At 35.2% G+C, this 16,680-nt stretch overlaps 2 protein-coding genes and 1 pseudogene across 5 annotated transcripts in view; all 3 read right to left on the bottom strand.

Moving 5' to 3' along the window:
• LOC120130030 (vacuolar protein sorting-associated protein 52 A-like) overlaps positions 1-756 on the bottom strand; it is a 37,617-nt gene extending 36,861 nt beyond the window's left edge. The window contains exons 1-3 of one of the 4 annotated variants that reach the window (XM_039147381.1): positions 538-756; positions 274-337; positions 91-173 (exon numbers count right to left, since the gene is read on the bottom strand). In XM_039147381.1, coding sequence (XP_039003312.1) covers positions 91-173; positions 274-300 — 110 coding nt within the window. In that variant the 5' untranslated portion in view covers positions 301-337; positions 538-756. Of the gene's footprint in view, positions 1-90; positions 174-273; positions 338-537 lie in introns of those variants that run through there. The other 3 variants (XM_039147384.1, XM_039147383.1, XM_039147382.1) reach the window with 3 other exon arrangements.
• A 6,370-nt stretch (positions 757-7,126) lies between these two features.
• LOC120129899 lies at positions 7,127-11,001 on the bottom strand. The gene is made up of 5 exons (XM_039147292.1): positions 10,858-11,001; positions 10,174-10,746; positions 8,161-9,435; positions 8,007-8,077; positions 7,127-7,592 (listed from the first exon to the last, which is right to left on the bottom strand). Exons 1-5 carry the CDS (start codon positions 10,951-10,953, stop codon positions 7,271-7,273), a joined length of 2,337 nt encoding a protein of 778 aa, XP_039003223.1. The 5' UTR covers positions 10,954-11,001; the 3' UTR covers positions 7,127-7,270.
• A 2,030-nt stretch (positions 11,002-13,031) lies between these two features.
• LOC120130016 lies at positions 13,032-15,526 on the bottom strand (annotated as a pseudogene).
• Between the last annotated feature and the right edge of the window lie 1,154 nt (positions 15,527-16,680).

The raw sequence follows: 16,680 nt of genomic DNA, 5'->3' as shown, positions 1-16,680 counted from the left end.
AAGAAAAATTAAAATCTCAATCATCCTAAAAATAAAGTCATTTTGTTTTCATATTTAAGAGTTATAAGAAATTAAAACCCTAAAAAGAACCTGCTGTCATCTTCCTCAACAATCAAGTCTCCAACAAACGCCCCAAAATCGAACACATTTTTGGAGGTTTCGTTTGGGTGATTCTGAAAAGAATGATAAAGATAGAATTGTAATATTGACATATCAATAACAGTAAAACCTTGAAATCTCAAGGAAATTGAATCCTTGAAGGGAAAAAAACACCGCATTATTTGCAGCAACCTCGGCCATGTTTTCCAAACTCGACTGTTCAGTAACTATGCTCTAACTGAAACAAACAAAAATAAATACAGCTAGAATCATTTTCTTTGCAATAAGAAAAGGAAGATCTGAAATTCGACTGGATGTTTTAGATTCGGATCTGAGGTAGCTAACAAATAAAGGAAATATGCATGCTTCAAACATTATTATAAAATTCTGTAAAAATGAAAGAAATACAACAGATCTAAGAAGAGGAGAAACGAATACCGGCCTCGTACTCATCAATTTCTATGAAGCAAAAAATGAATACATAGCTTGCTTCGATAGGAACCAACGCAAAAGTGTAGCAACCGCGGGTGTCCCGAACTCCCTTTTGCCTCTTTTTTATGAGCAGCTTGGGTCCGATTGGAAACGGTGGTGGTGATCAAATTCGGTATTATAAGAAAGTCGATTTAAAATTAGTTATCAGAATTCAGAAATGCGTTTACTCGAAAAAAAAATTGTGTGTGTATATATAATATATATAATATATGTGTGTGTTAAAGAGAGAAATCGTACAAATAATTTTATCTTACATTATTTTATATTTATTTTAATATTTTTTTATAAATTAAATTAATAATTTATACTAAATTATTTTTTCATAATAAAATATTAATTTTCATTGTTTTTTAAAATTAAAAAAAATTCCTTATATTATGTTACACATATAATTTTTAAATGAAAAGACATTTTAATTTTTTTTGGATAATCTGCATTTATTACCCAAGAAGCAGGAACCTGCTACAATAGAACCAGAACAGTACAAAACCATCAATTATCCGTATAAGCCAAATCCCTCAACAACAGAAAACCAGAAATACAGTAAGAGTGCAGGGAGAATAAATAAGGAATCGTTTCACGAAATCACTCAATGCTCCAGCTAGCGCATAGAGCAGCATTCCTCGGTTCCATCTTGTTGATAGGGCAGTCGCTCAACCTGATCCGTGCGACGTCTTTAATTTCCTTCAGGATGTCGTTACATAGTCTGACTTTTCCCCCAAACAACCTACCATTCCTCTCTTTCCAGATGCAATAAACATAACTCGACAGAGCGAGCTTTAACACTCTCGTGATGAGAGATTTTCCCTTGAAGCAGTGCATGGCCCAAGCTAACTCGCTATCCTAGTGGCATGTTCTTCGGTTAACACCACAGAGTTAGAGAATGGCCTTCCAAAGATTTTCCCCCGTAGCCACATTCGAAGAACATGTGGCTTCTAGTCTCAGGCACCAGGTTACATAACAAGCACCTATCATTATCAATAACTAGACCCATCCGCAGGAGCCTCACTCGGGTTGGGAGCCTATCCAAGATGGTCATTCATAAGATTAAGATATGTTTAGGGATACGCTCAGAAAACCAAACCAGGTGGTGCCAAAAAACCTTCGGTGCCAAGGGCCGAATATCCTCCCAAATCTGCTTTGTGTTGAGTTATTTGTCTCGACTGGTGAATAAATGATGAACAGAAGGCCTCAACTTCAGCAGCTTCCTGAAGCACCAGGCATGTAAGTTCATGTGCCAGAAGTCAGAGCCTTTAATTACATAGAAGTGAATCCACGCCACCCATAAGGAACCTTCCTCTACCAGCAAATTCCTGATCAGTTTCATAGCACAAGCTTTGTTTCATCCAAGGACATCAATAACTCCAAGACCCCCTTCAGACTTCAGAAGACAAATCTATTTCCAACTCACCCGAGCTCCCTTCGCAGGCAAGTCGGCTCCTCTCCAAAAGAAACGAGAGCAAAGTTGTTCTACCTTCCTAATCACCCCAGCAGGAAGCACAATCTGCCTACACCAGTAATTAGTTAGGCTAAAAAGAACATCACGCACCAGTTGGAGTCTGCCAGCAAAGCTTAAATGCTTGTTAACCCAAAGGTTCAATCGTGTATTTATTTTATCAATAAGAGGTTGACAGTCCATCTCAGTAAGTTTCTTTGTCACCAGAGGGATACCCAAGTATCGAACAGGGAGTTTCCCTGTTTTAAATCTCGTAACCTCACTTATATCCCTACATTAAACAGCAGACAACCCGGCGACAAACATCTCACATTTCCTAACATTCAGTTTTAGCCCAGAGATAGAGTAAAAACCATCCAACACAGTTTGTACACCAATAATAGAATCAATAGAGGCTTTACAGAAAATAAGTAGGTCATCCGCAAAGCAAAGGTGAGTCAAGCCTATTCTTTTACATTTGGGATGATACTTGAAGATACCCCTAAGGGGGTGTTTGGTTCAAGGATTGTGGGATTCCCATGGGATGGGAATCCCACATTCCCATGTTTGGTTGGCCGGGAATCTCATTCCCGGTAATGTTTTATTATCAATAGTAGATTTTTTGGGTATATTACCGGGAATGTCATTACCTCCCTTCCCTTAGGTATTGTAACATTATCGGCGTTTTGGACTAAAATGCCCTTAAATTTGTATTTTTTTCAAAAATATCCTTCTTCTGTCATTGAATAATAAAAATTCTACGAAGGTTAAATTACAAATTTATCCTTAAATTATTTTAGATTTACAAAAAAAAAGTATATAATTAAAATTTTATATGAAGTTCAGGGATTAATTTTTTTTTTACCCTTTCATTAAACTTTTTTTATATTTTTAATTTTTTTTAAAAATTATATAAATATTATGAATTTAATTTTTTAAAGAAAATATATAATATTTTAAAATTTGTAATATTATACAAATATATAATAAGGACAATTTGGTCAAATATACATTCCAATAATCTTTTATTCCTTTAACCAAACACGGTAATCTTACATTCCTGCTAAACCAACCAAACACAAAATACAACATTCCCAGTAATCTTATTCCCTGGTAATCTTTTATTCCCACTAGTAATTTTACATTCCATTAACCAAACGCACCCTAAGAGCAGCCACATTCAACAGACTTGATAAAACATTCATGGCGAGAACAAAGAGATAAGGAGAAAGAGGGTCGCCTTGTCTGACACCCTGAGCACCCCTAAAATAACCAACAAGATTGCCATTAAACATGATTGAATATCTCGGTTTGGTGAAACAAGCCCAAAACCAGCCAATAAATTTCTCAGGCAGGCCCAAAGCCTGAAGAATAACAGCAATGAAATCTCAATCAAGAGAATCAAAAGCTTTTTGAAGGTCTATCTTCAAAGCACATCTAGGGGAAATATTCTTCCTATTATAGCCCCTAACAAGCTCTTGGGCGAGGAGGGTGTTATCCACAATGCTTCTCCCTTTAACAAAAGCAGATTGGTTCTTAGAAATCATGCCCGGGAATACAGCAGACAAGAGCCTAACTAAGATCCTAGTGATAGTCTTATAGATCACAGTACAACAGGATATAGGCCTAAAATCTTTGACTATGCTAGGATTAGGCACTTTTAGGACAAGAACAACAGCCGTAGAGTTGAAGGCAAGAAGAATAAAGGAATTATCAAAATAATACCTAATAACTGCTGTGAAGTCCTCACCAATAATGGCCCAAGCTTTCTTGAAGAAGAAATTATTATAGCCATCAGGCCCAGGGGACTTTTCATTGCCTTGTCCCCAAATGGCATCTTTGATCTCCATGTCAGAAACATCATTGCATAAAATCGTATCAGCACCCAGGAGAAGAGAATAATTAAGAAGTTCCTTAATTGTTGCAATATTACTGCCCTTGACATTTGCATCAGTCGTTCCCAGCTGATTCTGGAAGAACTTGATTACCTCGTTGGACAATCATCAAAAGTGTCCAGTCTGACACCAGATTCATCATAAATGACCTGATTGTGCTACTTTTCCTCCTGCTTTCCACCACCGAATGGAAAAAATGGGTCCCTTGATATCCCTCATCAATCCAACTTGCTTTAGCTTTTTGCTTATAAAAAAACAATTCAGCTTTTTGAAGGATTTTTAGCTCCCTTTCAGCTTGAACTTCATCATTAACATTGCTGACAGCAGTAAATTTGCAAGCTGGAAACTCAGCAGCTCTTCTCTTTTCAGTTTCACCTTGTTGGAAATGTCATTAAAATGGTTTTTGTTAAAATTCCTGAGAGGACATTTTAACCTCTTGAGTTTTTGGAAAAGAACTTGAGCTGGATTGTCGTCCATCAGAGCCTTCCATGACTCCTTTATAATGGCAAAAAAAATCTGGATGTAAAGCCCAAAAATTAAAGAACCTAAAAGGTTTTGGCTTGGTTACAGGGGCAGCCTTGTGGAGCCACACTACAGCTGGGTTGTGGTCTGAGTCCCTAGTTGCGAGAAGCTCAACATCATAATCTAGAAAAGTTTAAATCCATGCTGAATTCACCAACACTTGGTCAAGCTTACGAGCTAAATAAGAGTCGCTTTCCTGTTTACAATTGAACGTAAAGATTAACAGATTTTCCAAGAGCCCATCGAATATGTCACAAGCTTAACGAAGCCAAATGTTTATGCCAAAGCACCCAAATACGACCATTAACTGCGTGACTATAATTGCAGCAAGAATCTCATTCACTAAACCTTTGGGTTAAGATATTTGCTGAGTTCACCTCTTTGATTATAGTTTCCAACAGACAGAGGATACTTATTTGACAATTAGCAGCCCAGTTTATAATTTCTCTGCTTATGAGGATTATTAAATCCTCGAACGTTCCAGAAACAAACTAACATAGGGTAGTGGAGGAGGAAGAGGGACCACCCTATCCTCCATTTTCTTTACTTTGTCAACTTGCTCCTTTTTCTTTAACTTTAAATCTTGTACAAGCTTAGCCACTCCCAAACAAGCTGCTCTCTGCTTCGTACTAGAATCATCAACATGCAGCAAACTATCAGGATCGATTGAGGTAAGGGCCTCGAACTTGTTCTTTGAACCTCCCAAAGCAGTCTTTGCTTCTTTTGTTGGCCTACCTCGTCCTCGCTTAATAGGAGGATTACTCCTAGCCACATGAGCAACCTGTTTTGATTCATTGTCAATATCTCTTCCAGAATCAGTTGAGGCCTTGCCTACACAATTCACTACAACTAGCGCAACATTATTAGGAGCTAAGTTCGGTACCAAATCAACACCCTTCCCCTCATTCCCAGCTGGAATATTATTTACATTCCTCTCTTGTGCTGGAGCTTTTGTAAAATTTACACCAACACTTCTCCCCTCATTCCCAGCTAGGATGTTATTCACATTTATCTCCTATGTTGGATCGTTTGTAATATTCACACCAACACTTCTCCCCTCGTTCCTAGATGGAACTTTATTTACAACATCCTGCTTAATCTCTTGTGCTTTAACCCTCCATACCTGCTCATTCTTTTTCCCCAGAGATCATATTTTCGTAGAGTGACCAAATCTACCACATTCAACACACGAAGCAGGTATCCAAGGTATAACAACATTGATTCTAGGTACAACAACTTTGATTCTAGCTACAGACTCGTCACACAAAACCACATCAACAAAGTCTGGGATTCTCGAATTAACAGAAATTTCTAAGCAGACTCTAGCATACTCTAATCTCGCCCTAGAAGCAGTAATGAAGTCCATATGTAAGGGCTTACCGATAGCACTAGCGATGTAGTTGAGTACCTTCTTCGAAAATAGCTTCAAAGGGACATTGAATAATTGGATCCAAATTGGCATACGATCCAAGTCAAAGTATAATTCCTTCAAGATCGGCTCCCATTTCTTGAGAAAGAGAGGCTTGTGATGTACATGCCAGGGACCATTTTCTAAAACCCAGTCCCTGGCCAAGGAGCTAGAAAAAGAGAAGACAAAAAGATTTGATCCGGCTAGACTCACCTTCACCGGAGTGGCTTTGCCCCACATCAACTCAACTGTCTTCTGTAACAAACTAAAATTTGGGGTTGAGCCGATGAACTGCCCAACCAGAGCATGTCTTCACTCTAAGATTCCCTCCTCGAACACATCTTTTGGAGGCTTCACAACAAGCAAGCCCTCAGACTCCGTCGGGGGGAAATAATCCAATCCCTGCTCATTCCCCGCCGCGAATAACTTCCTCCAATCCGTAGTCGCACCAGAAGACATAGCCCAATAGAAACCCCACAGAATCAACCAACAAAAGAGGAAAATTCAATCGATCGAAAATCGAAGAAGAAGAAGAATGACCCGCCTTCAATCGCTGTTAGTCCTGCTAACATTTTAATTTTGTTCACGTATTATAATGATATGTTATCACCGTAAATGATTTTTATAGTTACTTGTAATTTTTGTTATATATTATATGTATATATAATCTATTATTTTTCAGCATGATAGTTCTATATTTTCTTAAATATTGTAATTAATCAATTGTTATATAATAATAATAATAATAATAATAAATAAATAATATTTTTTCGATGAATATGGATAAATAATAAAATCATCAAAAACTAATTACATAATGAATAGATGTTGCATGGTAGAAAATCACAATTTATTTACTCATTATCAATATGAATGACAGATAAGTAATATTATCATAAATTTTCTAAAGGTCCATTCGAGCTAAATTGTGAACAACTTTATTTTAAATTCGATGTGCGAATTGGAATGGGATATATGTAAAACGTGTTCGGGTAACGTGAACTTCTTTGAATACTTAATTAGCTAAAAAAACTTAATTAACATGTTATATTTAACTATCAAAGTGTAAGTAACTCTCTCAATCATAATATCCATGGAACCCTAAGTGAAGAATAATGAAATAAACAATAATTGAGATTTTATGTCATGAAAGATTTAATTGAATCCCTATAAAATAAAATAAAAATTAAATATTTTTAATTTTGGTGACCAAGTATTATAATTGATATAAAATAATAATACATTATATCAAAATTCAAGATAGATTATCTGGGTAGTATTTAATACTTAATCCTAGCATTCTCTTCATAAGCATAAAAATATACAATGGACATAATTTTTCCATAAAAGAAGATAATGAGTTCATCTGCTCTGAATCCCCATTTTATGGCATTAAGCCCTTAAGCCAAGCAGAAGTAACTACGCTTTCTTCTGAAAAGCTCTTCTCCTTTTCTTCCACCTGAAGTTTTCCAATTTCTCGGATTTCCATCGTCTAAATTTATCTCGATCCTTCATCCATTCAGAATAATCTTTTCCTTTTTTGCACTCGATGAAGTCGGCTAAATCCGCAACAGAAGATGAGTCCTGGGAGCCTTGTAAAACACATCTGAGAAAAATCTCACCATTGCAAGTTTCCCCAGTAGTCTCTTCTATGCTGAGAGCTGACTCAACGTGATTTTTCTCTGAACTTCCTGGTTCCTGCTCTTGAGCTCTATTTTTAGAACTTGTTTGAGATCTAGTTCTACAACAACGAAGAAAAAGGAGAATGAGACCCCACCCCTCTAAAATATAAACAACAGTGGACTCTAAATCTATGTTACTCAGACTATACTGCTAAGTATCTAATGCAGGTATTTGTCGATAAGGCTATGTTCAAATTTTTTCTAAGTTTTGTAATATATTTGAAAGGTCCTTAAAAGGTCATATCCCCATATCTGTATCTAAATATGGGTCGGAGACGAATACTTCAGAAAACCAGATTTCAACAAGTCTTATTCAAAAGGACTAGCAAAGACTTAAAACAAACAAAAAAATTAACCGAAATGTACACAGTAGACAAAAACAACAAAAAAGTGAAAGAACAAATTGGATCAATTAGGCGCTTGGCATAATCAGCAAGAACACTTAATAAGATGGACACAAAAATGTCACCTACCCCAAGTACAGTGTCCGTATTTTCTGAAATTTTAGTGCAACAGCGTAGCTAGATTTCCGATCCACTAGAACCTGAATCATCATTCTCAAATATTTTCGTAAGGCAAAGATGTAATGAGCTTGACTAAGTACAAAGAAGAAAAAGAAAACCTTACCTCTCTAGCATTATGGGAGGGTTCAGATTTTCCGACTGTAACAGGAGATTTCTGTGATGAAGATTTTACCCTTGAGTCTAATAAGGATCGAAATGCATGGAGATCACCCGCTTCATGAACAAATAATTTCAACAGTATTAACAATGTAAATATGCAGTTCTTAACCAGAAAATCAAGCCCACTAGCATAACTTAGTGACAACAGGCCTGAGAAATGAAAGAACATCCATTTTGACTTCTTATGCCTTGTTGGCTGAATTTCCATCATGTCATGTAAGAACTTCTGAACTGGTAAGCGTATACCAAACTGCTGGAAACAATTGAAAGTAGCCACCAAAAAATCATACTCCTTACTTAATGCAACATTTTCTGATGTTTTCAAAGACCCTGAATTTCTGCCTTGTGTTAAAATCCTTATGGCTTGTAACATAGCAGAACTCATTAGCTTCAGTATAGATGCGAGAAGACAAATATGTTGCGGACTAGTATCTTCCTTTTTATGCAGTATAGTGTCATCAACATCATCAGAAGAACCCTGGAGCGTTATACAGCTTATGATTGATAGAATGTCATCTCTAGTGGATTCCTCAACAACATTAAGGCTCTCTTTTGTGTATGCAACAGAAGCAGCAACTAGCTCAGACCTTTCTTTTAGTAAAGTACTGCTTAAATAAGAATTCCATGAATTATCAGATTTAGCGATCAGATAATGAATTTTCTCTTTCGTAGCTGGCAAAAGACAAGATTCAAAATCCATCTGACTGTAACTTGCACGAAAATGTGATTTCACAAAAGAATCATCACCTGCTATGGGGTATCCTTCCGTGTGCATATTGGACATGTGTCTGGTGTACAAGGCAACTGACCTTTCAAATGCTGATAGGTATGCTCTTAGTTCACTGCTTGGAATCAAATGCTCAGAAGACATGCTAATTCCAATGACTTCGGAAACCAATAAAATCAGATATGCCTGAAACATTTTGGGCGCGGACAACAGGATGGGGTTAAGAAACAATGACAAGGCTGTAGTTAAAGTCATTTCTGGAACTCTGAAGTTATTGTTAGGAAGCCAAAATAATCTATCAAGGAAATTCTTAAATGCTTGGTCATCAGAAAGGGAGACTACAAAGTGAGCAGAAAGAACCTCCAGCACACTTCCAATATTACCATGGCCAAAGTAACGTGTGAATACAAACTCATTCCCACAAGAGAGAGAGTCAACAATCACAAGGTACTGCCTCACTGATTCATGCATCAGAAGCTCGTCTGCAAATACCTACACATGGCATTTTTAGTATATATGTCCCTCTTTTCATGCTTAAGTATATCCTAATAGTTTCTCATGGCAGCAACCTAACTACCATAAACTATCTATGATGAGAATAAAGTCACTTTAAAAAGCATAAATGAAACTTAGAAACCTAAAAAAGCAATGTCATCATTTAGTTTGAAAAGTTGCCATATTTTTTTAGAACAAAGTGCCACCCAATATAGAAGAAATACCAATACCAGCTTACGCAATATACAAAGGTGATGAGTAGTATGAACACAAGTAAAGCCATAGGCATAGCAGAGTAATATCAGCAATCTATGAAGAAAAATTCGAGTCGAATGCAGAGACCAAGAACTGGGTAATGTCCAACAATCATTGACAAAAGAATAACGCAAGCCTAACAACAAATTTTAATATCATGGCTAAACCAAAAAGCATCTTAATAAAACAATACATGACAAAATATAAAACATGAGGACCTTTGGATGATAACTTCCCTCTCCAAAAGCAAAGAAAATTTTCTATGAATCTATCTAGCCAGGCTACTAAATTTTTTCTATGAGTTTTCCTGCATCAAAACTAATATATTGTTCCTATAATTCGATGGTTTATAACAAATAAAACCTAGTTGAATGAACTTTAGTAATCTGCAAAATGCACTAACATTACAAGCAATTGAATAATCGGATTTTGAATCAAAGCATACGCAACATCAGAATTCGGAACCGAAATCAAAATTACCTCAAGCACAGCACATAAAATGGCATGAAATGGATTAGAAAGTTCCGCGAAACTTAAGGAAGTTAAGGAAGTAACCAAGTGCTCAGCGTGGACAGTAGTGCCACCATTATCGACATACATACATTTGCGCGAAACCTCCTTTTCGAAACTATTATAAGGTTTCTCATTCCCTCCCTTTAACTTCACTGAAACGCATTTCCTTAGTATCCCCAAAAGAATTCGACCTTTTTCGACAAGAAGCTTCTGGTCCAAAACAAGTAGTTTGAAAACAACAATGCAGCATCTCAGAAGCAAAGTTAGTTCTTTAATGGAAGCTTCAACATTGACATGGAAAATACAGTGGGAATGAACCGGGTAGGGGACAACATCATTCAAAGCAGAGAATAATTCATTGAACTTGGCATTGAGTTTGTGGAGTAAGACATCTGAGAGTTCACGGGTATCCTTGAATTTGAGTTTGAAATCGTTGGAATTGAACTCGGTTTCCGAGGTATTCAAATTGCATTCGGGATCAGAGCAGCTTAAAGTAAGCAGTAGCAAATACAAGCCTTCCAGTGTTTCTGGTTTTAGACCCTAAAATCAACCAAATTTAAATCAGAAAAAAATTAAAAAAAAAGAGGAAGAAGAAGAATGACTGTGAAATTGAAAGTGAAAAAATTGTAAAGAAAAGAGAGAGAAAATTACCTGAGGAGAAGAAATAGAGGAAATTAGGGTTCGGAAGTTGAAAGAAGAGTTGTTCTTCCTAAACTTCTTGGTCCTGCTGGTTCTTTTTGAAGCCATTCTTAGAATACAAATCCCGCCGCGCCAAACCCACGGCACAAAAGTGGTATAAAGATTCGCACTTCACAGGGGCCAGGAGCAGGGACTAACAAACCATATCGAACCGAGAAAAGGACTATCCGATTCAATCATACAAATTTTTCGGTAAAAAACCTCTTAGGTACCTCTCAATTTTAAATCTAGATAAATTTAGTCCTGATCAACTTTAAAATTACACAATTAAATCAAATTTATATTCATACAAATTTATCCAAAACTTATCCCTTAGGGAAATAAAAGATTATCAGGGAATAGGATTACTGGGAATGTTACATACTGTGTTTGGTTGGTTTGGCAGGAATGTAAGATTACAGTGTTTGGTTGGATGAATAAAAGATTACTGGAATGTATATTTTACCAAATTGTCCTTGTTCTATATTTGTTTTTTAACAAGTGAAATTCTAAATATTTAAATAAAAATTATTTATATAAAAATTTTATTTGTTGATAATATATTACTTGAGTATTTAAATATATCATTTATTAATTTAATTTTAATTAATATTAAATTTTACATAATTTATGTAAAAATATATTAAAATTTTACATCAACATTTAACTAAATGTTTACATTGTGGAAATTCTTCATAGATATTCATAATAATAAAAAGATGTAAATTATTTTGTTATCTAATATATATATTATTATATCTTCTATATACAATAATTTATTTATTTATCTTTTATATTTATACTTAATTATGCATACTTTATCATTATTATTTATCTCATTAATTTATATTACAAAAACATAATTCAAATAAGTAAGAAAATATAACACTAAAAATCATATTATCTATAATTTTATATTTCACCGTCATTCATCATTATCTTTGTTAATATTTTAATAAAATGTTGTTGTCTTCTCATTGTGCTTTAAAATCCATTATTTTTTTTGCAATGCTTAAATAAAATAAAACATTGCTTTTTCTGCTGTCTCAATGGATCATGTGTAAATCTTGCATACAAAACAAATATGGCTTAGAGCTATAGAAGTTTTCTTCCTCTCAGGAAACGAAACAGTGATCCACCGAGAAATCCCACGAATTGATGTACGATGACGATGGAATCATGTTGGGGTCAATAGAACGTCTCAACGCTTGAAGAGCTCCGGTGTCCGACCTCAACGTTATCAAATGAACAAGTGCGAACACCGAAGCTAAAACCATTGCAATGACAACGGAATTCAAAGAAGAGGATGAGACCGAATCCATTTCTTTGAAGATTTTATTTGATGGTAACATAAGTAAGGAGGCATAAGGTATAAATAGTTACAGTTAGATGGTATAATTTACACGATGATGATAAAGTAAAGACGCTGAACATCAAGTAGAAAGATAGTGAACTGGTTTCTTTATATAAGGCACAAAATTTGATCTTTACTCCTTTCAACCTACTTTCTATCAACAAAAATATTATACAAAAATTTTGTAATTGGGTGAAACAAGCATGGAGCTGTCACTAGATTTGTCCATGGTTCAAATTATTTATTTAAATTTTTTTGAATTCTTTTTTGTTGTCTTCCGGCTCCAAGTCTTCTTCCCTACTAAACCGGACCGACTCACGTCGCACATCTAATTTTGGTATATGAGTCACTCAACTGGAATTTACATGTAGATCCAATAGTAAAAGAGAATATTATTCTCCTTAATGGGATTGAGACATAACTATAACTTTCATTATTCTGTTGAGTGACATCAGTAGTATAAAAGACTATTATTCTTCCTAAAGGATTCGGGTTCCAAACAATTTCTGTAAAACGTATATATATATTATTAATAGGCTAAAAAGATTTTGAACAAATAGTATATTATTAACCTCAAAAATAACTCTTCTAGAATTGATCAAGCCAAATCTATATGAAATTGCAGTATGATTTCCCATGAACTTGAAGATCATATATGTATGTTCATGTTCGAAAGCGCATCAAAAACTTGTTCCTATAAAGAAAAACGAAGGCAACATAATCGGAAAGCAAGACGAGATGCATACGGGCTATGCGTACATATGAAACTATATAGTTTGATCACATCACATACAACCTCATCCTAGATCAGGGACCATGAAGTACTCGTCATCATCGTTTGGGATCTCGATTCTAGGCTTCTTAAGAGGCATGGAATACTTGGTAGGTCGGTACAACTTCGTATTATTCGAATGCGGTATGGGAAGTTGAAGGATTTCGGCCTGTGCTAAAGCCTCCTGAGGCAATTGATCACCGAAAAGACCAATGTCTGCCAGCCATTTGAGCTCTCCAAACTAAGACTGCTCTTTCTGCAACAAAACAAGGAACAAAAACATTATTGGAAGACGAATAAAATTCAATCGAACTCGAATCGGAGTGTCGGATTAATAATAGTTTCTCACCTTGTTTAAAGATTGAATGTCCGAGAGTTCTAACAGATCATCAACAGCCCATTGGGAAGCAAAGCTTGAGTGCTGATGTTGCGGCGTTTTCATTGAAGTCTGAGGTGCACTCTTGTTGGGTGGCTCCAACACATTGTTTTAAGTTTTTTTATTGCAACTCGAACTCAAGACGACTCGGATTCCGGTGGCGAGGAACCTTTTGGTGGTTCGCGGCAAGGCTACCGACATGATGGATCCGTTCGTCGTAATCACGGCAAAAAAAGGCTCTATCTTCAACACAAAAGATGAAAGCTGCTTTGTCCTGTATGACATATATGCACAAGATTCACAGTCTATGTTAGAACATTCAAACTCAGCATGTATTAAGAAGATTCAAATCCATAGTACAACGTGATTAATTTCTTATACTATTACTATGTTCGGATCTCGTAACGCTAGTGATAAATAAGATTACAAAAAAATTAATGAAATAAACCAGAAAAAGTGAAATTCTGAACCTGGAAAATATCACAAGGAGGAAGCTTGTTGGAAAGGCACTGAAGGAGAAGCCTCTGGTGCTTGCTTGCAAGCTTGTTAGCTGTATGAACTTCAATGTCACATTTAGCACAAAGTGCAGCCTCATCTGCACAACATATCACTGTTGCTTGTGCTCTTTCAAAAACATCACACTGGATTTTCTTTTTCTTTTTCTTTCACTAAAACTTGGATCTTTTGATTGAAATCACTCTCCAGACCAAATATTTCCCCTTATTTCAGAAATTCAAGAGTAACCCATTGTTCAAAACCTTGAGAAATTCAAGAGGAACCCAAGAAGTAAAAAGGTTCTCTCTTTTTTTCCTGAGAAACAAACACCCAAGTAATAGAACAGAGGATATTCAAAAAATCAAGAGAAACCCAGAGTTTACAAACTTGTGAAAACAATAAAAAGTGAAGCCAAGAAGTGAACAAGATCTGGGTATACCTTAAACAAGTTTCCTTTCTCGTTCTTTCATGAGAAAAGGGGGAAGGAAAAGAAAAGAAAAAAATCTGGGGAAAATATGGGATTTAAGAGAAGATAAGAGAGAGAGAGCTTGGAATCGTGGAAGATACAAGAATGGAAGAATTAATGGTGGAAAATCAAAGAGATTGGACTGGAGATAAGATTGTGAAATCAAAATCAAGAACAAAGAACGCTTGGGAGAAGAAGAAGAGGCAAACGGGAAAAGAGGGTATTTTAGCACATAGAACAGGGAATAAAAGAATACCTAAGAAAAACAAGGGAATAACATTCCTGGTAAACAGAGAATTTTTTTTACTATTTGGAATATATTATTCTTCCTATTGGGAATATTTCCCATCCAAACATAGGAATTTGAATCTGGAAAAAAAAATACCCACCAAGAATCTTAAATTCCATGATCCAATCACCCCCTTAATACATTCATACAAATTTATCCAAAACTTAGCCCTTAATATTTATATTTAAATTAAATCAAATTTATACTTTCCAATAATTGTGAAAAAAATTATTGAGTGGTCTCAATTATAAAAGAGAATATTGTTATTTTTAGGATTTAGGTTCGAGTTATTACACCTATAGGATGTGTGTAATGTCAGTAAGAAAACTCAAATTCAATAATTACATATGCATGATGTGTGTTAAAAATAAGCTTGACAAAATTAAATATATAATTTCTTTTGTAATCACTTCCTACTATAAAAGATTATGAAAAAAAAATTATGGAATAAACTTTAATATTGTTATGTTAATATATTCATAATTTTGACTAACCAAAAAGGGTATAAATATAATGAACAGATCTTGAAAACTTAAAATACTCTAAAAATACTTGCAACATAAAGATTAAAACACTAAAATATTATAATAAGGCTTAATACCCAAATAAATACCTAAACTATACCCTTTTTCCTGAATAAGTGCCTACAGTATTTTTTGGACCATCAAGGCGCCTAATGTTACAAACGTGACCATTTTAGGTGTTCGGGCTATAATTTTCGTTAGTTTTCTCCATTAAGTGACACTTGTCATGATCCGGTAATTTTAATTTTTTTAAAAAAATAATATTAAAATATTATTATATTTAAAATACCCCTAAATTACTAACACTAGCCCGCCATCATCATCCTTTCCGGCCACGACCACTGTCGTCGACCTAATCCCTGCCATCATCCTAGTTATAAGCCGCCATAGTTGTCGTGGATTGGCAGTCGAAATCACGTGAGATCGCTATTTTTATCTTAGGGTTCAGGGGTATAAAACATTGATTCATCGTCGATCGTCACGATTTCATAGGGGTTTTGATCTCTGTGGGGAGGTGAGGTCGAGTGGAGCTTCGTCGACGACAAAGGGCGAAGGTTGGCGTGAGCTTAGGGGTTAAAATGAAGATTTTCAAAGTTTTAGAGTTATTTTAAAATTTATGTGTTTTTTAAATTATATATAATTTTATTTTATTTTAATTTTATATAAATTTTTTAAAAATTATCATATTGTGACACATATCACTTAACGGGAGAAATTAATGTTATTGATGGCTAGGGCACCTAAAAGAGTATAACTTGGGTACTTATTTGGATATTAAGCCTTATAATAAAACAAGTTATTAAAGAGAGATAAAAAGAAAGAAAAACTTGGCGGCTTAATGACTATGAGCACAATAACTACTTATTTTGCACTTGTCAGATGATTGTTGGGTTTTAATCATGGTTATCAAAATTGGACCGGATCAGCTAGTTTAATCGGTTAAACCGTGAACAAGTGGCCTGTCCGGTCCGGTTACCTCACAAAACTGGGCTAGCAATGAATCGGCTGAAAATCGGTAAAATCGGGGTGAACCGGCTGAAAACCAGCAAAACCGATTTGAACCGCCGATTCACTTTTTTTTTTTTAAATTAAACCAAACGACGTCGTTTGTTCAACGAGCCAAGTTAAATTCGAGTATTGCTGAGCTCGACTCGAACTCGAAAACTTTAAAAGTAAGCTCAAGTCGACTCAAAAACTCACAAGCTAAAAATTATCAAGTTCAACTCGAACTCGAAATATAATATTAAAACTTGAACTCGAAAAGGCTCGAACTCAAAAAAAAATAGAAGTTCGATTGAAGCCTAAAATTTGAGCTCAATTGAAGCGAAAGAACAGTTCGCTCTGTGCTCACCAAAAGGCTCTATGATTTTGAATGTCAAATTACATCTATTATTTATAGAAGTAAGTTGCGATGCTCTTCTATATTTCTTAGCCATGTGAGATTATTTTGTTATCATATTTTTACTCTTTAAACTTTTGGGATGCTCTTCTATGTTTCTTAGCCTTGTGATTTTTTTTTT

This window comes from Hibiscus syriacus, unplaced genomic scaffold (genome assembly GCF_006381635.1).
Source record: "Hibiscus syriacus cultivar Baekdansim isolate YM2019G1 unplaced genomic scaffold, ASM638163v2 tig00110505_pilon, whole genome shotgun sequence".
NCBI classification, from domain to species: Eukaryota; Viridiplantae; Streptophyta; class Magnoliopsida; order Malvales; family Malvaceae; genus Hibiscus; species Hibiscus syriacus.
This window is presented reverse-complemented; position numbering and strand designations above follow the sequence as displayed.